The sequence below is a fragment of the Erinaceus europaeus genome, chromosome 14 (assembly GCF_950295315.1).
Source record: "Erinaceus europaeus chromosome 14, mEriEur2.1, whole genome shotgun sequence".
Classification (NCBI taxonomy): domain Eukaryota; kingdom Metazoa; phylum Chordata; class Mammalia; order Eulipotyphla; family Erinaceidae; genus Erinaceus; species Erinaceus europaeus.
This window is the reverse complement of record NC_080175.1, coordinates 5,879,090-5,902,117: the sequence shown is the minus strand read 5'-3', so window position 1 is coordinate 5,902,117 and position 23,028 is coordinate 5,879,090. Positions and strand designations below refer to the sequence as shown.

General features: G+C 44.9%; 1 protein-coding gene across 4 annotated transcripts in view; it reads left to right on the top strand.

The window, feature by feature from the left end:
- Positions 1-3,994, top strand: part of PLEKHA1 (pleckstrin homology domain containing A1) — a 67,023-nt gene extending 63,029 nt beyond the window's left edge. For all 4 annotated transcript variants that reach the window (XM_060171139.1, XM_060171138.1, XM_060171137.1 and 1 more), the window contains one exon: positions 1,527-3,994. In XM_060171139.1, the coding sequence (XP_060027122.1) occupies positions 1,527-1,734 (208 nt within the window). In that variant the 3' untranslated portion in view covers positions 1,735-3,994. The remainder of the gene's footprint in view (positions 1-1,526) is intronic.
- Positions 3,995-23,028: the final 19,034 nt, after the last annotated feature.

The following is a 23,028-nucleotide window of genomic DNA, read 5'->3' as shown; positions in this document are numbered from 1 at the left end:
GAAAAAGCTGCACGAAGCTGTCTTCTAAATTTTAATTCATTGGCTTGCCATAGGAGTTTCTATTTCAGAATATTTGTACTGTCCCACTTGGAAACACCTTGTGTTCCAGTGCTGTGTGCCGACTCACATGAATGTGCAGTGGTGGCATTTCCTCTCCGGAGATTTCGGCCGTCTAATGGGAGCCTGTAGCTTTGGGGACTTTGTTTTCAGAGTCACTGGTATTAGAAAGAAGAGCACTACGGCCTGGGTGCCGGTGCATCTGGGATGTTTTGTTTTTTCTAATATTTTGTCTATTTTGGATAGAGACTAAGAGAACTTGATAGGGAAAGGAGAGAGAGAGAGACAGACAGACACTACAGCACTGCTTCACCCCTCATAAAGATTTCCCCCTGCAGGCGGGGACCAGAGTCTTGAACCTGAGTCCCTGTGAACTGTAACATGTACACTCAGCAGGGTGCACTCCCCCCCGGCTCCTGGCACGGCCATCTTTGAGGCTAGGTCCAGTTTGCTGATGCACTTCATTTGAGAGAGCAGAGCAGAGCACTTACTATCTAGTCACAGGTGTTGCCAGGGGCAGACACTGGGACTCCACACCTGGGAAGGCGTGCTCTCTAGCTGCTGGAATAGAAATTAACATCACTTCGCTCATTTAAGAAATGATTCAACACTGCACTTTGTTGCCTTAAAAATTTTAGACCATTTGAATATATGACATTCCAATTTAAACAAATTAAATTTTACTAAAAACTGGAAGACTTGCTAGACTGGAACTCAGGGTTGTAGAAGCTGAAGTGTGTCACTGACAGACAAAATCAATGTTGAGTTCTGCTCACTGAATACAGCACGGCATCTCTTCTGTGTTGTCCTATTTGAGCTCTGAAGTATGTTGAACACTTGCTAGCACTGCTTGACAGCGCACACTTTTTCCAAAGATATAGTTGCCAGCAGGGTTATTGCTGGGGCTCAGTGCCAGCACTGTGAGTCCACTGCTACCAATGGCCAGTTTCTCCTCCCCCCCCCCCTTATTTGACAGGACAGAAAAATTGAGAGGGGAGGGAGAGATAAAGAGGGAGAGGAAGAAAGACACCTGAAGACTGCAGGTGGGGAGGGGGGCTTGAAGCTGAGTCCTTCCACACGGTCACCTGCGCACTTAACCAGGCGCGCCACCTGTCCCCTTGCCCCTCCCGCCGACAATATACTCTTCTATAAACAAAGATCAGTTGTACCCGGAACGCCATATTCCAGTCTAGACAGACTGAAGATTTCAAAGTGTCTAAGCTCCCAAATTTGACTCTGGTGACAGAACTGGCTTCTCAGTGGAAATGGGTGTTGGCTGTCATTGCTTTAAACTCACTCCTAAAATATGCACTGCTTCGGGGAGGAACTCGCCCACTCATGCTGCATGGCTCATGCTTCTGCTCTGTGTGCGTGTCTTGTGTTTGTTTTTCAGAGAACAAAGTCTCACACTGAGTTACTAACCTTGTCGTTGATGCCTGACGGTGTCTGACCACCACTCCTCTTTGCAGGAGCATTCTACCTGCCCTTCCGAGTCCAAACGCGCTCTCCGCCCTGCCGGCCCCGCCGCCGCCCCACATTCCACAGCCTCTCGAAGCAGCTCTTCGGTCTCAAGCCTTACCCTGGAGAAGCGAGGATTTTATGAATCTCTTTCCAAGGTCAAGCCAGGGAACTTCAAGGTCCAGACTGTCTCTGCAAGAGAACCAGCTTCCAAAGTGACTGAGCAAACTCTGCTGAAGCCTCACAGTCGAAACGGCCCTCAGGAAAAGGATTGTGACCCCGTAGACTTGGATGACGCCAGCCTTCCGGTCAGCGACGTGTGAGCTGGCAGTGGGCACGCGGAGCCCAGCCCTCCCCCAAGACCCCCTCAGTTTCCTCCCACGAAACTTGTAGCCAAAGATGATAATTGGGCGGCGAAATGGTTTTCATGCATATATTTTACTGCCTCTTAGATGTTCTTTTTATAAGCTGGTAAGCCAAGAATCTAAGGAGTGGCCAAATGAAATGTAGTTTCTTCAAAAGAAAAGAAAATGAAAGAGAGGAAGAAAGAAAGAATGAACCTGTCTCTGTATCAACTCTCTGAAGCTATGTCTGCTTTCATTCGGGTGATGAAAGGGTGTATTTGATATATATTTTTCCCCCAGTGAATCTGATAATTTAAATGTTGAACCACTTGAAACATGAAAATACTTACTTTAAAAATGCTAACTCTGATGACCTGTTAGATGTTCGATACTTAGACTTTCTTACCGGCTAATATTACACAATGAAATATTGCCAGACTGACGTCTACACTCGTGATGTGTGTGGTGCTGTACAGTTCACACTCCAACGTGGACGGTTGTGAGATGATAACCATCTTTGGTACCCTGGAGCGCAAGGTGACTGGTAAAGTTTGGATGGAAGAGAGTGGGTGTTTGGTGAAAGTTGTACGTGTACTGGGGTAGAGAAAAGGGGAAATTCGAATTCAAAAACGACTGTATCTTGGATGTTTATCTGAAAACGTCCAATCAGAATTTGCAGCAGTCACCACTCCATCAGTGAAAATAATTTCCTATGAAATTTCTGAGAGGTGATTTTTCTTATCAAATTTTATAAAAAAAAAAAAAAGTCTTATCTCTACATTTGGACCAGTGTCAAAAGTCAAATTTCTATAGAAGACATACACTGCCCATAGTCATGAAATGGTGACGTCTGCTCGTTGTCACTGATGGCCTATATTCAAGTGCCTGTTTCTTTCTTGCTCTGCTTTCTTTCTTTCTTTCTTTCTTTCTTTTTTTTTTTTTTTTTTTTTTTGCTAATCTTGTTTAGGAATATTTTGAGATTAATACTCAAAAGTTCTACGTGATTGGTTTTAAACATTGGCGTGAAATTAATTTCCACTAGCTTAGTTTTAATGTATTGAATCAGATGTCATTTTGTGTCAGATGCCAGAATACTGGCTCTACCTACCTGTGCAATGTTTGTGTTCTAAAGACAAGAATCAGACCACACATCAGTTACGGGGATGCCATGAATATCAACGCCTTGAGAAAAACGATTCGCATCAGGTATTGAGTAGATCCGTTTGTGCAAGTGACGTTTTTTGCTTTAAGAAAACAGTCTTGAATTTCACATGCTGCTATATCTTCATGACATGTTGCCATTTTAAAGTACTGTTTCGTTTGGAATTCATACACATCACCATTTCTCCTTGTCATTTTTCTCAGATGACCTGTCTGAGAAAGAGATCTCCTCCTGCAGAGGAGGGTCCTGAGGTTCCTGCCCGCCATACTAGAATGACATAGTATCAGTTTAAAAATCTAGACGCACAGAGAACGCACCACTCGACTTTTTTTGTCATAAGCTAATCTGTTTTCTTTAAAGTCAAACATAGGACTTCCTTGCAGCTACATTTGAAAACGATAGAGAAGGTTTGAAGCAGTTAGCGCTTCTTCTGCTGACGTAGCCATGACACCGACTCTCGGGAAGTCGCACTCTCCATCGATCCATCTAAGAAACCCTGTGTAGATGGGTCGTGGGATTCGGGAGCCTGATGCTGTTTCCTTTCGTATAGTTTCCACACTGCATGTTTATTTCAGCACATTTTGGTATCGGCAATTCGATATGCTTAATGGTGGCAAAATCCTAGCTCTCTTTTGGGACTTTTTACAGAACTGCCCTTGTATTCGGTAGCATAGGAAACATTCTTGTGATGGTGTCACGGTCTCCTAATATTTATCTCAATACTTTTTATAATTCTATGAAATTATTTAATTATTTTAAAACTTATACTTTTCTTGTAAATATGTCACATCTGGATTGTCAGATATTCCTTTGAATACCTTGACATTTGCTGCATTTTCCCCTGTACGTATACGACACACAACTCTTTCCAAATGGGAGTATCTGTGTGCTTCCCAATGTTTACGTCTGTTATCTTTATATGTCCAACTGGTTGAACACTGTAATGACTCAAAAATAAACTGTTCAAAATTAATTCTACCTGGTTTCCCATTTGTCCTGCTTTCACTCTTTTTGTTCACGAGAGAACTAGTCCAGAAGGTGTCTGGTTCATTGACTTGAATGCACATAGCCATTAACAGACTTTGAAGGATTAATCTTCAGGCCTGTGTTTCTGTTGGGCAGGCCGGGGCTCTAATCCAGCATATTTGGTTACCGGCTAGATATACAAATAGAGAGGGAAGGGGGAGATGGAGAGGGAGAAAGGGAAGAGACTCATCTGCAGCCCTGCTTCACACTCGTGAAGCTTCCCCTGCATGTGGGGGCCAGGAGTTTGAGCCCAGGTCCTCACACATGGTAGGGACTGTGTTTGTTTCCGCAGGTGTACAGTGCCACGGGTCAGACTTGGGATTTCACACTTGCAAATCCTGAGTTTTAACAGCTGAGCCACTGCTCTGGCTTTTTATTTATTTATTTATTTATTTATTTATTTATTTATTTTCTTTTGTTGCCCTTGTTTTTTTATTGTTGTTGCAGTTGTTACTGTTGTTGTTATTAATGTCGTCATTGTTGGATAGGACCGAGAGAGATGGAGAGAGATGGGGAAGACAAGAGAGAGGGAGAGAAGACAGATACCTGCAGACCTGCTTCACTACTTGTGAAATGACTCCCCTGGAGGTGAGGAGCCAGGGGCTCGAACCAGGATCCTTATGCCGGTCCTTGCACTTTGCACCACGTGCGTTTAACCTGCTGCGATACCACCCAACTCTCTTTTTATTATTAATTATTTTTTAACTTTTTCATGAGAGAGAGAGAAAGACCAGAGCACTGTTCAGCTCTGGTTTATGGTAGTGCTGGGGACTGAACTTAGGACAGCCGAAGGCAGAAAAATTCTTTCTTTCTTTCTTTCTTTTTTATTCCCTTTTGTTGCCCTTGTTGTTTTATTGTTGTAGTTATTATTGTTGTTGTTATTGATATTGTTGGATAGGACAGAGAGAAATGGAGAGAGGATGGGGAAGACAGAGGGGGAGAGAAAGACAGACACCTGCAGACCTGCTTCACCGCCTGGGAAGCGACTCCCCTGCAGGTGGAGAGCCGGGAGCTCGAATCGGGATCCTTATGCCGGTCTTTGTGCCACTTGCGCTTAACCCGACTCCCAGAAAAGTCTTTTTTTTTTTTTTAAGGTATTTATTTTTGAGAGAGATGCAGAGAGGGAAAGACACAGAGAAACACCAAAGCAGTGTTCAGCTCTGGCTTATGGTGGTATGGGGGATTGAACCTGGGACTTCAGAGCCTACAGTCTCTTTGCATGACAGTCTCTTTGCATAACCACTATGCTATCTATCCCCACCAGAAAAGTCTTATACATAACTGTTACACTTATCTCTAGCCGTCTGGCCTTTTTAAAAAAAATTTTTTTTAAGAAGGAGAAGAAGAAAACTGACTTATTTATGTTGACTTCTTTAAAAAACAAGTTCTCAAAATCAAAATTAAATATATTTGCTATGGTTGAGATCAGTCACCCTCGCTGCTGGCGGTTGGGGGTTATCTGTTAGACCAAGTTGACTGAGTACTGCTGCATGCAGAGAGCATGTTGATCCCCAGGTGAGCCGTTGGCACGCCGTCTCATCAGCTTCCTGCGGAAGGGCTGTTGGTGACAGACGGGCTACACATACAGCAGACAGTAAGTTCTTCTGAAATTCTGGACGGCCTTCACGGACTTCCTGTTCCTTTTGTCCAGCCCATTGCCAAACCCTGCTGCTTACCCCTTCGTGACCTTGAATCGGTGACCTCTCATCCGATCTCCCTGACATCTTCATCCCTTGCTTTTTTTTTTTTTTTTCCCCTCCACAACTCAGGTGCCATCTTAAAGCTCAGGGAGTGAGCGTGAGCTTTCAGAGACTTCCAGGAGGAAGAGGACTTGCACTGGCCTGTGGAACAAGTCAGCAACCAGTGGGGCAGTTCACTTGGCTAGAGCACCCCGGGCGTGGGTGCAGTAATCTGTGAGGCTGACGGCTGCCCAGCCTACGGCAGGACCCCTCTGGACATGTCCACTGACTGCCTTTTATTAGCTCACTCTCCTAAGGCCACTTGTTCTCGGAAATGATTTCATCTCTCCTTCCTTGTCTCTGTCTGCCAGGGCTTACTACTGCAGGTCAACATTTTTCAGACAGAAAAGGGAAAGGCCACAGTTGGGGTGATTCCTGCAGTGTGCTGTCTGAACCGGGGTTGCGAGCGTATGAAAATAGGGACCCTCACCGGCCCACCTTCAGCTTGTTGTTTTTCCCCTCCAGGCTTATCACTAGGGCTCAGTGCCTGCACTGCGAATCCACTGCACCTGGAGGCTGTTTTTTTTCCCTTTTGTTACCCTTGTTGTTTATCGTTGTTGTAGTTATTACTGTTATTGCTGTTGTCCTTGTTGGATAGGACAGAGAGAAATGGAGAGAGGAGGGGAAGACAGAGAGGGGGAGAGAAAGACAGACACCTGCAGACCTGCTTTGCCGCTCATGAAGCGACCCCCCTGCAGGTGGGAAGCTGGGGGCTCGAACCGGGATCTCTACGCCAGTCTGTGCGCTTCGCGTCACGAGCACTTAACCCGCTACACTACCACCCGGCCCCCAGATTTTTTTTTTTTAATTCACATGACTTATGAAGTCTTCCCATCTGCCCATGGGGCCGGCTCAGTACCCACACTGTGTATGTCTTAACTCATGCACTGTGTAACATCTGTGCAGCAGAATGTAAGGACTATGCGACTTAGGTTAATGTTTCGTCTGCTTGGTTTTCTCTGGTTACTAGTCCACTGGGTATGTCACGGTTTACACATCTATATAAGTAGGCTTTGACACTTTTGAAAAAGGAATATTTCTAGGTTTGGGTTAATGAATGAGACTTTACTTTCTTCTTAGGTAATTTTTATTAGTGATTTAATATTGACTTACAAGAATATAAGATAATAGGCATATAATTCCACACAGCTCCCACCAACGGAATTCTGTGTCCCTGTTCTCCACTGGAAACTGCAGTAGTTCTCCCAAAAGTCACAGGTAAGGGTTGACAAATAAATCTGCCCATTTTTTTCATTTATTTATTAATGAGAGGAATAGAAGAAGCTAGAGATAGAAAGAACCAGGCATCGCTCTGGTACATGTGCTGCCAGGGATCGTACTCGGGACCTCATGCTTGAGAGTCCAGTGTTTTATCCACTGTGCTGCCTTCTGGACCACTGCCCATTTTTCCTATGGCCCTGCCTTCACTTCCTTCCTAAAAGTCACACCTACACCTGTTATTATTTCCAAGTGTCCTTCCTTTTTCCCCCGTCTCTCTCAGAGCAGAGAAACTGCGTGGCTTCCTCTGGGGTTTTCCAGATTCTCTTCCCTTTCAGGGATGGGATAAAAACAAGATTCCTGGTGGCAGACCCTTCAGGTCCTGGTGGAATTGGGGTTCACAGCCTTCTGGTCACCTTCCCCTCAGTTACTCCTCTGGGAATATGGACCAAAATCCTTTTGGGGGTCCAGAAGGCGGGGTTCTGGCTTCTGCAACTGCTGCTTCTGCTGGACGTGGATGTTGGTGGGTGGATCCACACCCCCAGCCTCCAACTTTCTTTTCTAAAGTGTTCTGCGACACGTCATCATTGATCCCACCTGTACACGGTTCCCTGGCCACACCCACCATAGGAGACAGCACCTCCCATGAAGTCTGGGTAACAGAGTTCAGCATATTTGGCAAGAGTCTCTCTGAAAGTGACCAGGGGCTCCATCTCTGCATGCCTTTTATACACAATTAACTTTCAAAAAAAGTTTTCACTGATTTAGCACTGCGTAGCTCCTCTCAGTCTTGTGTAATGGTGCCTGAGGAGAGGAGACCTGGGGTCTGGATTCTTCTCTGCGTGCGGTGCTGAGGGCCTCACTTTGTGCTTTCTGTAAAGTACTGGAATTAGAGAAAGTAAATTTTATTCATTGCTTCAACTTAAATTCCTCCGCAAGGGGGCTGGGCACATTCATTACCATGCACAAGACCCCGGTTGAAGCTCCCAGTCCTCACCTATGGGGGGAAGCTTCACAAGTGGTGAAGCAGGGCTGCAGGTCTCTCTCTCTCTCTCTGTTTTGTCACATTAAAATAAATAAACATTTTTTAATCTTTATTTATTGGCTGGAAACAGCCAGAAATCAAGAGGGAAGGAGGTGATAGGGAGAGAGACACCTGCAGCCCTGCTTCACCACTCGCAAAGCTTTCCCCCTGCCTGTGGGGACTGGGGGTTCAAACTGAGAACCTTGCACTTCATACTGTGTGCGCTTAACCCGGTGCGCTACTGCCCAGCCCCTCACTCTCAGTTCTTATTGATGAATTTCTACACTCCATTTTGAGGACATTTAAATAGTTCTTTATGATGATATAATCATGAAATAACAGCGCCACCTTCTGGTGATGTCATTGCTAAGTTTCAAACTTAAAAATTTGTTTTTTAAATTATCTTTATTTATTGGGTAGAGACAGACAGAAATTGAGAGGGGGAGTGATAGAGAAGAAGAGAGACACTTGCAGCCCTGCTTCACCACTCGCAAAGCTTTCCTCCAGCAGGTGGGGACTGGGGGCTCAAACCCGGGTCCTTGCACATTTTAACGTGCATTCAACTAGGTGTGTGCCGCCACTTAGCCCCAGTTTCAAATTTATTTATTTATAAATATATTTTATTTAAACTAGAAATAGTCCATATAAAGTACTTATTATCTTTGTTTTAAATATGATTATAAACTTACATAATTTCCATTAAAGGAGATAGAACTGGTTTTTATAATTCCTGCATATTTACAATTGATTTTCATAAGATGTTGGGACCTTTTTTTTTAATCTTTTGCCATAACTGTCACTCATAGATTTAATTTTTGTTTTTGAAATTTCAGATACACACACACACACACACACACATATGGAGAGGGAGAGGGGGAGAGGGAAGTTGGAGAGGGGGTAGAGAGAGAGGAGAGAGAGAAAGAAAGAAAGAAAGAGCAACAGAGAGACAGACAGACACACACACACAGATAAAAAAGATATTTTATTTATTTATTTATGAGAGGGATAGGAGAAAGAGCCAGACATCACACTGGTACATGTGCTGCTGAGGATTGAACTCAGTACCTCATGCTTGAGAGACCCAACATTTTATCCACTGCACCACCTCCTGGACCACTTTATTTTTATTGCCATTGGAGTTATTGGGGCTTGGTGCATGCAAAACAAACCCACCTCCACCTACCCCCCCTTTTTTTTTCTTTTTTTGATAGGACAGAGAGAAATTAAGAGGAGAGGGAGAAGTGCTGAGGGCAAGAAAGAGAGGCACCTGCAGCCTTGCTTCTCTCCTGCAGGGGGGAACTGGGGCTTGAACCCGGTATTGCTGTTATACTTAAGTTTAAAATAGAAAGGAGTTTTGTACTTTTTTCATTCCCAAAATTAGAGAAAGTATTTAGTTACCTAGGATAGTTTTGAAATTGATAAAGTTCAAGTCAACATTTACAAGGGGCTATTAAATTAAATTTGTGTTTGAAGATAATTATAGATTCAGTGTTGTAAGGAACAACACAGAGATCTTTATTAGTAATACAGAGAAATAATCCAGAATTATAAACTCTGTTTTTCTTGATGTTATCATTGAAAACCTCTAGTGAAATACACCCAGGACATTGACACAGTCAAGATGCACATAATCCCACGAGGCTTTGTCCTTATGATCACCTCCCATTCCACATGAGACAAATTTAGTCACTTGCTCAAAGTCCCATTAAATCTAATTTTTTTATGATATTTATTTATTGGATAGAAACAGCCAGAAGTTGAGAAGGAAGGGGAGACAGAGAGGGAGAGAGACAGAGAGACATTTGCAGCCACGCTTCACCACTCTTCAAGCTTCCCCCCTGCAGGTGGGGACCAGGGGCTTGAACGCAGGTCCTCACACATCTTTGCGACTGGTACTATGTGTGTTTAACCGAGTGTGCCAATCCCCCCTCCGGCCCCTTTATTCAACATTTTCCAGAACCACGGATTAAATGGCAGATTTGTTTACATAACAGAGTGTTACACTTAGCATTAGAGAAGCAGTAATAGGTCAGGAAGGAACTCCCCAGAAGATGTCAAGCCTTAGTATTTGAATTCTAGAATGCCTTGCAATGCCATGCAGAACTGGATGTACGCTGGCTTAAATGAGTGTCTTTGGTGTGTCCTAAGTAGCCTACAGAGACCTGTGAAGATAGTGATGATGTTCAGAGATGTTTTCCCAAAGGGACATAAAGTGCAGTGAGTGATCAGTCAAGCCTGGGACTTCACCTCTAGACAGAGAAGGTACCTTCCGTGGGTGCTGGAGTGGGAAGGGGTGGGAAGGCCTTAAACAGCTCCAGAAGAGAAAAACAAACAAACCGACCAGTAGACACGACCATGGATCTGGAATTGATGATTTGGGATTTGAAAGATAACAGACTGGCGTATGGCCTTTACATCACTCTTTTAAAGGCTCACTGCCTCTTTCTCTAGATCATGCTAGTTCTCTTCTGCAGTGGGGAGGGGGGAACTTCCCAAGATTTAAAAAAATTATTTATTTATTTTATTCCCTTTTGTTGCCCTTGTTTGTTTTATTGTTGTAGTTATTGTTGTTATTGCTGTCGTTATTGTTAGATAAGACAGAGAAATGGAGAGAGGAGGGGAAGACAGAGAGGGGAAGAGAAAGACAGACACCTGCAGACCTGCTTCACCGCCTGTGAAGTGACTCCCCTGCAGGTGGGGAGCCGGGGGCCCGAACTGGGATCCTTACGCCGGTCCTTGCGCTTTGCGCCACCTGAGTTTAATCCACCGTGCAACCACCTGACTCCCAGAACTTCCCGGGATTTAAGAGACTTTGCATCTAAAGAATGTGTGCCAGTCCAAATCCTCCCCCCATTTTTGGATGGGGTTGTTGTCTTGTTGTTGAGTTTGGCAAGCTGTTTATATATGTTGGTTATTAAACTCTTGTCTGATGTATGGCATGTAAAGATCTTCTCCCATTCTGTGAGGGGTCTCTTGGTTTGGGTTGGGAGGACTTGGACAGAATATTCACCACAGAAGAGATCCAAAAGGCCGAGAAACACATGAAAAAATGCTCCAAGTCTCTGATTGTCAGAGAAATGCAAATCAAGACAACAATGAGATACCACTTCACTCCTCTGAGAATGTCATACATCAGAAAAGGGAACAGCAGCAAATGCTGGAGAGGATGTGGGGTCAAAGGAACCCTCCTGCACTGCTGGTGGGAATGTCAATTGGTCCAGCCTCTGTGGAGAACAGTCTGGAGAACTCTCAGAAGGCTAGAAATGGACCTACTCTATGATCCTACAGTTCCTCTCCTGGGGATATATCCTAAGGAACCCAACACATCCATCCAAAAAGATCTGTGTACACATATGTTCTTGGCAGCACAATTTGTAATAGCCAAAACCTGGAAGCAACCCAGGTGTCCAACAACAGATGAGTGGCTGAGCAAGTTGTGGTATATATACACAATGGAATACTACTCAGCTGTAAAAAATGGTGACTCCACCGTTTTCAGCCGATCTTGGATGGAGCTTGAAAAATTCATGTTGAGTGAAATAAGTCAGAAACAGAAGGATGAATATGGGATTCTCTCACTCTCAGGCAGAAGTTGAAAAGCAAGATCAGAAAGAAAACACAAGTAGAACCTGAAATGGAATTGGCATATCGCACTAAAGTAAAAGACTCTGGGGTGGGTGGGTGGGTGGGGAGAATACAGGTCCAGGAAGGATTCAGAGGACCTAGTGGGGGTTGTATTGTTATATGGGAAACTGGGGAATGTTATGCATGTACAAACTATTGTACTTACTGTTGAATGTAAAACATTAATTCTCCAATAAAAAAAATCGGGAAAAAAATAAAGATAATAATGAAAAATTAAAAAACAAGAATGTGTGCCAGATTTTGTGCCTTCATGTGACTTTAGCCTAGTCCCTGGGGCCAGGCAGTGGCACACTTGGTGAAGCTCACACATCACAGTGCAAAAGGTCCAGGCTCCAGCTCCCAGTCCCCTCCTGCAGGGGTAAAGCTTCATGAGTGGTGAAGCAGGGCTGCAGGCGTCTCTCTCTTTCCATCTCTCTCTCCACTCTCAATTTCTCTCTGTCTCTATTCAGTAATATATATATATATATATATATATAATTTTTTAAATTAGATAACCCAGTCCCTGGGTGAACTTAAAAAAAAAAACCAGGGGTGGGGCGGTGGCATAGCGGGTTGGGTGCACGTGGCACAAAGCATGAGGACCGGCGGAAGGATCCCGGTTCGAGCCCCGGCTCCCCACCTGCAGGGGAGTCGCTTCACAGGCGGTGAAGCAGGTCTACAGGTGTCTATCTTTCTCTCCTCCTCTCTGTCTTCCCCTCTTCTCTCCATTTCTCTCTGTTCTATCCAACAACGACGACATCAATAACAACAATAATTACAACAATTAAAAAAAAAGAAAAGAAATAATGTGGTTGTAGTATTAGATGTGCTGGATGACTTCTCGACACCCAAGTGGAGAAGCTGGGAGAAGGCCAGTTAGGTGCACCCACCAGAATGGGGAGAAACCATAATCGGGGAGTAGAACATGGGAGTCTTGCACTTAATAGATGCTGTCTAAAGCCGTGAGGCTGCAATTCCAGAAAACACAAAGAAAGAAGGAGAGAAAAAGAAACAGTGGAGATCTCCAACCTGAAGAGATGCGTGAGGAGCTGGAGGGGCTGGTGAGGGAGTGAAAGGCGGGTCCCACACCCTCGGCCTGGGGAGATTTGGTGGGCTTGGAAGTCCAGGAAAGGAATGGAGGAGGGTGGATTAGATGTGTCAAAGGCAGCTCCTAGGTCACTGGCTTGGCAGTATGGCGGCTACTAGTGATTCTGACAGGTTCAGTTTTCGTGAAAGGGGTATGTGAGACAGGTCTTTTAAAAAATATGTTATTTACTTGTCTATTAGAGAAATCAAGAGGGAAGAGGATGATAGACAGGGAGAGAGACAACCTTAGATAGTCTCATGCCCAAGGCTCTGAAGTCCCAGGTTCAATCACCCCACCATCATGAGCCAGAGCTGAGCAGCGCTCTGGTAACAAACAAAACAAAAAAAGGGGCGGGGGGGGGGAAAGCAGTCTAGACTCTACTGGAACATTACCACCACCCGTAGACTCTCAGAATCACGGTGATTACCAGCACTAGCACTGTCTCTTTCACTGTCTCCCTCTCCCTCTCTCTCTCTGACTCTCTGTCTCTCATGTGAAACCCTCATATGCAATAAATAAAATAAGTCTGGAAATAAAAGGACTGGGGCCAGCTGTTGGCATACCCTGTTGGACACGTGTAGGCATGCACAAGGACCTAGGTTCAAGGCCTCCATCCCCACCTGTGAGGGGGAACATCACAAGCAGTGAAGCAAAGTGCTATATGTCTCTCTCCCTTCCTCCCTCTCCTGTCAATTTATCTCTGTCCTATACAGTAAGAAAGAAAGGAATAAAGAAAAAAAAGAGAGTGGGGAGGAGGAACATGGCCACTGGGAGTGTTGGATTTGTCGTACAGGTACTAACCAAGCCCCATTGATAACCCTGGTGGCAACTTAAAAAAAATAATAAAGCAACTGACAGTCTTCTGGTCTAAGGAAATCATCTAAAGCAATGTTCTGAATCTAAAAATTCAAGCGTGAGATATACAATTTCTCGTGAGACTGATCACTGGAGTCTAGGGCCTCCATTTGAGAGACATTTCCTTTTGAATAGTGTTTAAACTTCTTCGCCGATACTCAAATCTACAAGTACGGTCCAAATCACACTCTTTGCCCCCCTGGCCCCCACCCAGGGCTTGCCATGTACCTCTTGCTATTGGTGGTGGTGGGGACTGAGCCTGGGACCTCTCCCATGCAAGTGCTAGCACTGCTGCTGGTCCTGTCTTCATCCCAGCTAAGCCATTCTTTGTTTCTTGGTTTTCTCACTTCCCTGCCATGATTCTGGCTGCTCCTTCTATCTGTCTGTCACTTTCCTGACCAGCTTCCCCTTTTCAAGCAACCCATCCTTTAATTCTCACTAAGATGCAAATTTTTGCACAGAGGTGTTGGAAATGCTTTTCCATTTTTCCCACAACACAGCCAGGATGACCCTGAAACACCCAATCCCCTCTCCTCCACCAGCCAACATTCAACTCAGCTACTGTAAACGGGTCTTGAATTGAAGCTTCTGCTCTTTGCCTCTAAGCTGACTGCAGAGTCCTCTCTCTCTCTCCACTGCATGCCCTTTGAAAAGCCAATGACTTCAAAAGTTGGAAGAGATCAGAAAGTGGAAACAGCCCAAACCTTGTTCTTTGTTGATAACGTTGGTCTGGAAAGACTAAGACAGGAAGCAAAATTCCAACACAACCTGGTGCTAATGGCCACTCTGTGAAAGCAGAACGGAACATGAACGCAGACACCTTCAAAGTTACTGACGGCCCTCTCCTCCTCACACACAGTTAACACCATCTGTCTCTTTCTCTCTCTTTGTTTTCTTTGTCACCGGAGTTATGAATGGCCCTGGAGACCTGCACAACTCCACTGCTCGTGGTGATATTAAAAAAAAAATGGGGGCCAGGTGGTAGCGCACCTGGTTGAGTGCACATTCTACAACGCGCGATGACTTGGGTTTGAGCCCTTGGTCCCCACCTGTGGTAAGGCAGTGTCTCTCTTTGTGGCTGTCTCCTCCTTCCCTCTTGATTTCTGACTGTCTTTATCCAATAAATGAAGATAATAGGAGGCAGGCGGTGGCGCACCTGGTTAAGTGCTCATGTTACAGTGCACAAGGATAAGGGTCCAAGCCTTTCCCCGCCTGCAAGGGGAAAGCTTCACGAGTGGTGAAGCAGGGCTGCAGGTGTCTCTCTGTCTCTCTCCCTCTCTATCTTCCTCCTCCCCTCTCAAATTTTCTCTATCTCTAGCTAGGAAACATATAAATAAAATATTAAAAAATAAAGATAATATATAAAAAATTTAATACTTCACTTTTTCTTTTCTTTTTTTTTTCCTTTTTGCTAGATGATAGGCAACAGAACTAGAGAGACAGGAAAAGAGACAGACAGAGAGACAGAGAAGGAGAGACAGAGGGACCAGGCAGTGACACACCTGGTTAAGCACACACGTCACAGGGCACGAGGACCCACCTGCAGGGGAAAAGCTTCACGAGTGGTGAATCCAGGCTGCAGGTGTCTCTGTCTCTCTCCCTCTCTATTTCCCTCTCCCCTCTCAATTTCTCTCTGTCTCTATCCAATAATAAATATATATATGTATATATATATATATATATATATATATATTTAAAAGAGAGAGAGAGTAGGAGGGACAGATGGCAGTGGCACTATTCTTGAAGCCACCACCCTGCTTGTGGGGGTGGGGACATGTCCTAGCATATAGTGATCTGGCCCCATTTTATTTTCTCTTTTTAAAAAAATTTTTCCCTTTAGTTGCTCTTGTTGTTTATCATTGTTGTTGTTATTATTAGTGTTGTAATTGCTGTCATTGTTGTTGGATAGGACAGAGAGAAATGGAGAGGGGAGAGGGAAATAGAGAGGGAAAGAAGACAGGAAGACAGGGACAGGGAGAGAAAGACAGACACCTGCAGACCTGCTTCACCGCCTGTAAAGTGACTTCCCTGCAGGTAGGGAGCCGGGGGCTCAAACTGGGATCTCTATGCCGGTCATTGTGCTTCATGTCATGTGCACTTAACCTGCTGCACCACCACCCAGCTCCCTTTTCTCTCTCTCTCTCTCTCTCTTTCTTCCTTCCTTCCTTCCTTCCTTCCTTCCTTCCTTCCTTCCTTCCTTCCTTTCTTCTTCTCCTTCTCCTCCTTCTCCTTCTCCTTCTCCTCCTCCTTCTCCTTCTCCTTCTCCTTCTCCTTCTCCTTCTCCTCCTTCTCCTTCTCCTTCTCCTTCTCCTTCTCCTTCTCCTTCTTCTTCTTCTCCTTCTTCTTCCTCCTCCTCCTCCTCCTCCTCCTCCTCCTCCTCCTCCTCCTTCTTCTTTTTTAGAGACCAGAGCACTGCTCAGCCATTCGTGATGCTGGGGACCGAACCTGCGTCTTCCAGCCTGCAGAGCTGTCTGCCCTGTCTACCGTCCCGTTCACCTCTTCAACCTGCTCTACACATGCACCGTGTCCATTTTGCACTTCATTTCGGGGCGAGGTGGAAAGGGGGGAGGGTGCCTACAATGATCCACTCTCAGTTTCTCTCTGTCTCTATCCAACAATAAGTAAATTAAAAAATGTTTTTTAAAAAGAAAACATTCTTGGCATTAAAGGTTAGGAAGGTTTTGTCACTCTTTGCTGCAGGGGACACTTAATATGGGACAATTTCCTTAATGGCCCCTTTTTTCTTTTTCTTCTCAGAAGATGGAAAATTCCTTCAGTGTCTTTTCATAGTTGCCCTTAGAGCCAAAAAGAGTTCATTTAGTCTGATGCTGTGGACTTCTGGACTGAGCACCCTTTGTCTCCCTCTCTGGGCATCGTAGAAGCTCCTGACTGCTGCCACGACTCAGTGTACCGCTTCCTCGCTCCATCCATCGCGTCCTCTCTTCTTGAAGCCTCCCCAGACTCCCCTCTGCTGGTACGCTGAGCACCGAGTGCCTGAGGCCGTGGGCCCATCACCTATGACCTTGTTCTTTTTTCTTTTTTGCTACCAGGGTTATCGACGAAGCTCCTAGTGGTCACTTTTCCCCTTCTTCTTCCTTCTCTTTCTTTCTTTCTTTCTTTCTTCCCTTCCTTCTTTCTTAAAAAGTTTTTTTTATGTTTATTTATTTTCCCATTTGTTGCCTTTGTTGTTTTATTGTTGTAGTTATTTTTGTTGTTCTTGATGTCATCATTGTTGAATAGGACAGAGAGAAATGGAGAGAGGAGGGCAAGATAGAGAGGAGAGAAAGACAGACACCTGCAGACCTGCTTCACCAACTGTGAAGCGACTCCCCTGCAGGTGGGGAGCCGGGGGCTGTAACAGGGATCCTTAAGCCGGTCCTTGCGCTTTGCACCATGCTTTAACCACGCTTTAACCCACTGTGCTACTGCCCGACTCCTTTCTTTCTTTCCTTTCTTTCTTTCTTTCTTTCTTTCTTTCTTTCTTTCTTTCTTTCTTTCTTTCTCTCATACTTGATAAGACAGAGAGAAGTTGAGAGGGGAGGGGAGACAGAGAGGGAGAGAGAGAAAGATAGACACCTGCAGACCTGCTTCACCACCTGTGAAGCAATCCTCTGCACGTAGGGAGCAGGGGCTTGAACCTGGGCCCTTGCTCATGGGAATGTGTGCCCTTAACTGGGTAGGCCACCCTCCAGCCCCTTGTTCTTTATTCCTTATCAAGACAAGGAACTCTGTTTCATTAAAGAAAAAAGAGGAGGAAGAAGAGGGCAAGAAGGGGCAGAGGAGGCAAAGGAAGAGGAAAGGAGGAGGCAGGGAAGAGGGGAAGAGGAGGAAGAGGAAGAGGAAGGAGACCTGATGCCCTTTTTTTTTTATGATTTTCAAGTGAACATATGAAATGACTGTTGTTAATGTTTCAGTGGTGATAGGTCCAAGGTGTGTGTGTGTGTGTTTCTAATGACTAAAAATGTCCCCTGGTCTTGGTAAACAAGCCAACACACCCCCATAGGGGCAAGGTGAGTAGCCATCATCCCACAGGCCAGCCTGTGGCTTTGCTCTCGACACTGTGTCTTCTGCACCTGCAGGTACACATAGGCAAGTGGCACGTCGGTGGCAGTGTGCTAAGCTGCTGTTTGTAGCCTGTTCTTTATACAGCAGATTATATGGTGACACCTTTTCATATCAGCACATAGGGGTGGTAGCACTTCGATCCTTGAGGAAGATGGGTCCTGATATTGGGGCAGCTGGGAATGCTCCTACTGATGACCACAGAATGTGAGCTCAGATCTACAGGGATGCACCCTCCCCCCTTTTCCACCTCGCCCCGAAATGAAGTACAAAATGGACACGGTGCATGTGTAGAGCAGGTTGAAGAGGTGAACGGGAGGGTAGACAGGGCAGACAGCTCTGCAGGCTGGTGGACGCAGGTTCGGTCCCCAGCATCACGAATGGCTGAGCAGTGCTCTGGTCTCTAAAAGAAGAGGAAGAAAGAAAAGGGGGCTGGGCGGTGGTGCAGCGGGTTAAGCGCACATGGCATGAAGCACAAGGACCGGCATAAGGATCCCAGTTTGAGCCCCCGGCTCCCCACCTGCAGGGGAGTCGCTTCACAGGTGGTGAAGCAGGTCTGCAGGTGTCTGTCTTTCTCTCCCCCTCTCTGTCTTCCCCTCCTCTCTCCATTTCTCTCTGTCCTATCCAACAACAACGACAGCAATTACAACAACACTAATAACAACAACAACAATGATAAACAACAAGGGCAACTAAAGGCAACTAAATTTTTTTAAAAAGAAGAAAGTAAAAGTATGTCAGTCTTTTGCCCTTATTCAGCTTTTGCAGTCCTTGCTTTGATAAGGTTAGCTTTGGAGTGAGTGAGAGAACTGTAATAGGAAGTAGGTGAGGAGGGTATCTAAGTCTAAGTAGACACTATTTCATTATGAACAACAGTTTTTACATGTATAACATTTCTCGGGAGTCAGGCGGTAGCGCAGCGGGTTATGCGCACATGGTACAAAGCTCAAGGATCGGCATAAGGACCCCGGTTCGAGCCCCCAGCTCCCCACCTGCAGGGGAGTCGCTTCACAGGTGGTGAAGCAGGTCTGCAGGTGTCTGTCTTTCTCTCCCCCTCTCTGTCTTCCCCTCCTCTCTCCATTTCTCTCTGTCCTATCCAACAGTGACATCAATAACAACAATAATAACTATAACAATAAAACAACAAGGGCAACAAAAGGGAATAAATAAATATTTAATAAATTCTCAGTTTTCCACATAACAATACAATCCCCACTAGGTCCTCTGTCCTAAAGCACTATTTTTCACTCCATCAAAATCAGAGGGCCGTGTGCACTACACAAACCCTGTTCCCCCTTGGGTGAGTCCCACTCTGCAGAAAGAGAGTGTGGTTTCAGTGTTTCTCCTGAGTTATTTTGCTTAGCACAGCCTCTTCTGGTTCTATCCATATCGTCGACATTAAAAAGGTAAATGCCTTTCACGCAGTCCTACTCCATACTTGGATATGACACCAGATTGATTTGCCTTTGTCCTCTTTAATAGTTCTAATCTGTGCCTATAAATGAATTGTACTTTTTTTTTTTTTTTCAGAAGGGAAGGAGTTAAAACGCCAATGATTTTTAGCCCTGGTTCACTGCTTTTGCATAATGAGCGAGGCAAGTTTGCATTTCCTTCTGAGTTCCTTATCAGTTAAAAGAGCATGAAATTATCTGTTTACTTCAAGTTTCAAAGAGTTCAACCATGATGTCATTTGGCCTGAAAAAGTTTGCCAGAGGTGAATTATTTTTTTCTTTGCAATCACTAGGCAAGAAACATTTTGGAACTCTTTTGTTTTCCCATGGAAACTGGTTTATGTAGTTTTTTTTTTAATGTTATTAATATGGATAATTCATGCTTTCTGTAAAAATATTAATTCTATCCCTGTTTCTTCTGTTGTCTCCCTACAATTTATTTTCATAACAGTTAGGCTATCAGAGAGTCTATCCTGGAGTAAAAACCCTTAGCAGCTGTCCATTGTTCTTAGAACAATAGCTGTATCCCGCACTCTCCAAAGTCTAGTCTAGTTTTAGCTGACTCCCCCTCCCCCTGCCTGGAGTTGGTTTTTTGTTTTGTTTTTGCTCTCATTTTGTTTGTTTTTATTATTTTATTTTATTATTATTTTTTCACCAGAGTACTGCTCAACTCTAGTTTATGGTGGTGCAGGGGCTTGAACTGGGACTTCGAAGTCTCAGGCAAGAAAGTCTCTTTGCATAACCATTAAGCTGTCTCCCCGCCCCAGCCTGGAGTTGGTGTCAGTAGCTGGAAAGCCTATCAGTCTTCTGTTTAGAGTCACAGTCCCCATGGAGAGTGGCCTGAAAACTGGCTTGCATTCTGGTTTTAGAAAGAGCTCTGTCTCCGCTTCAACAGAAGCTCCCATGTTGCTGACGATGCCCTTGGCTCAGGACCGCTTCTCGTCTGAAGCTCTAAGGTACTACAGGCACTGATAAATGCCACAGAGTGTCTTTGCTTGTACTCAGCTAGTTTTTTTTTTCCATAGCATAAGCAGACAGTATGTAATTAAATTCAATCAATGATCTCTTTTTCTTTGCCTTTTCTTCTTTAAATATTTATTTATTCATTTTCCATTTTTGTTGCCCTGGTTGTTTTATGGCTGTAGTTATTATTGTTGTCATCGTTGTTGGATAGGACAGAGAGAAATGGAGAGAGGAAGGGAAGACAGAGAAGGGGAGAAAAAGATAAACACCGGCAGACCTGCTTCACACCTGTGAAGCGACTCCCCTGCAGGTGGGGAGCTGGGGGCTCGAACCGGGATCCTTACGCCTTTGCTTTGTACCACGTTTGCTTAACCTGCTGCGCTACCACCCGACTCCCACTTTTCTTTTTTTAAAGATTTATTTAGAGTGAGTGTGTGGCAGAGCTCTGCTCGGGCATTTGGCAGGGCTGGGAACTGAACCTACAGCCTCTGAGGTCTGAAGCATGCAAGTCTTGCACCCTAATATTGAGTTATTTCCCTGGCCCTAGACAAACATTGTCTTTTTATTAATTCAGTTTAAAAATTATTTATTTTTATGAGAGGGAGAAGGAGCAGTGTCAGAACACTGTTCAGTTCTGGCTTATGGTGGTGCTGGGGACTGAACCTGGGACCTCAGAGCCTTAGGAATGGAAGTCTTTTGCAGAACCATTATGCTATCTTCCCAGCCACATTTTTTTTTCTCCTCCAGGGTTATCTTTGGGGCTTGGTGCCTGCACTACGAATTCACTGCTCCTGGCAGCCATCTCCCCTCCCCCCACCCCACCCCATTATTGTCATTGTTGGATAGGACAGAGAGAAATGGAGAGAGGAGGGGAAGACAGAGGGGGAGAGAAAGACAGACACCTGCAGACCTGCTTCACGGCCTGTGAAGCGACTCCCCTGCAGGTGGGGAGCTGGGGGCTCGAGCCAGGATCCTTAACTGGTCCTTGCGCTTTGTACCACCTGCGCTTGACCGGCTGCGCTACCGCCCGACTCCCAGGACGAACTTTTTAAATGTTGGGGAAACAAGTGCTCATCCCCCATTTTCCCCAATGCAGCTTAAATATTTGATTTTAATGAAGACATTTTTTCTTTCCTAGAACTGATATTGTGTATTGTGTTAGATGACAATTGATGGCAGCCAAAGTGAGGTGCTTGTGAAGATTTTTATGTTTTGAAAAAAATCTTTATTTTTACTGACTTTATTAGATAGGACAGAAAGATACTGAGAGGGATGAGGGACAGAAAGGGAAAGAGAGTTAGAGAGACACCTGCAGCTCTGCTCACAGAGGCTTCATCCTGCAGGTGGGGACCAGAGGCTTGAACCTGGGTCCTTGCACCTGGTCACCTGTGCACTGAACCAGACATTCCACTGCCTGACCCCTAAGGCTTTTCTATTTTGTAGGCACTGTTTCACCTGATCCCAGAATTTTTAAATTTATTTTTTTCTATTTATCAATTTGATTTGATATGACAGAGAGAAATTGAGATGGGAAGGGATAGAGAGAGAGAGAGAGATACACCTGCAGACCTGCTTCACCACTCAATGCTTCCCTCCCTGCACTTGAAGACTGGGGGCTTGAACCCAGGCCCTTGAGCATGAAAACATGTGTGCTGGCACTCATGTGGAGTGGATCCAGCCAGGGGGTAAGTCGCCGAGCCTTCCTCACCAGCTCTCAGGGACTGCATGATTCAGAAGGAGGCACTGGGGAGTACTCTGGTACGAACACTCTTTTATTTGGAGATGGGTACAGGTTTATATAGAGAGTTAAACAAAGAACATTTTTCACAGATGTCAGAAATTACAGGTTTCTTAAAGGTCGGCTTGCCCCTATGGTGGGGGGCTGGTATGATAAGAATTGATGCAGATACATAAAGGTCAAAATGATTATTTTCCATGATGCAGGCAGGTTAATTATCCAAAGGCATTTGAGAGAAGCATAGGGGTTAAACCAGTAAGGTGAGGTAGAGAAAAGAAAAACAAAACTTGATGTAAATCATAGATATCAAAGAAAGCAAGGAAATAAGATTTGGGGGCTTTTCACTGTCTGGTGTTGGGGAGGTATATGATACAGTGTGTGTTCTCCTTTGTGATCAAAAGGTGAAGTGGATGTGTGAACTTTGAGTGAACCCTAAAGCAGGCAACCATTTGGCCTGCTGCTAGCAGGGGAAACTAAGTGTGAGAGGCCTGTAGGCTTCCTGTGAGCTTGAGAGACTAACAAGGAGAAACTAAGTCTGGGAGACTTTTCCCTCTTGGCTCATCTCTATGAGGAGAGAGGCTAACAAGTGGGGTGTCTTTCCAGACCTCCATCCAAGGATGGGAGAGCTTCCCTAAGCTCTACCAAGCTTTCACACAGTCCCACACATGTGCAGTCAACCATGTGTGCCTCCATACAGCCCCCCTAACCGAGTTAACCACTGTTAGTCCTCAGGCTTTGTTCCATCTGGGTTTGAATCCCAAGACCTTTTTTTTCCCTTTCCCTTTCTGATCTTTTCAATTTATTTATAATTATTTTTTAATTTTTTATATTTATTTATTTTTCCTTTTGTTGCCCTTGTTTTTTATTGGTGTTGTAGTTATTGCTATCGATGTCATTGCTAGATAGGACAGAAAGAAATGAAGAGAGGAGGGGAAGACAGAGAGGGGGAGAGAAAGATAGACACCTGCAGACCTGCTTCACCACCTGTGAAGTGACTCCCCTGCAGGTGGGGAGCCTGGGGCTCGAACCGGGATCCTTATGCCAGTTCTTGCACTTTGTACTATGTGCGCTTAACCCACTGGGCTACCGCCCGACTCCCTGCTCTTTTCAATTTAAATTAATTAATTTTACTTGTTTGATTGTTTATTGGATAGAGACAGAGAATTTGAGAGGGAAGAGAGACAGAAAGACAGAGAGACAGAGAGACACCTGCTAAGCCG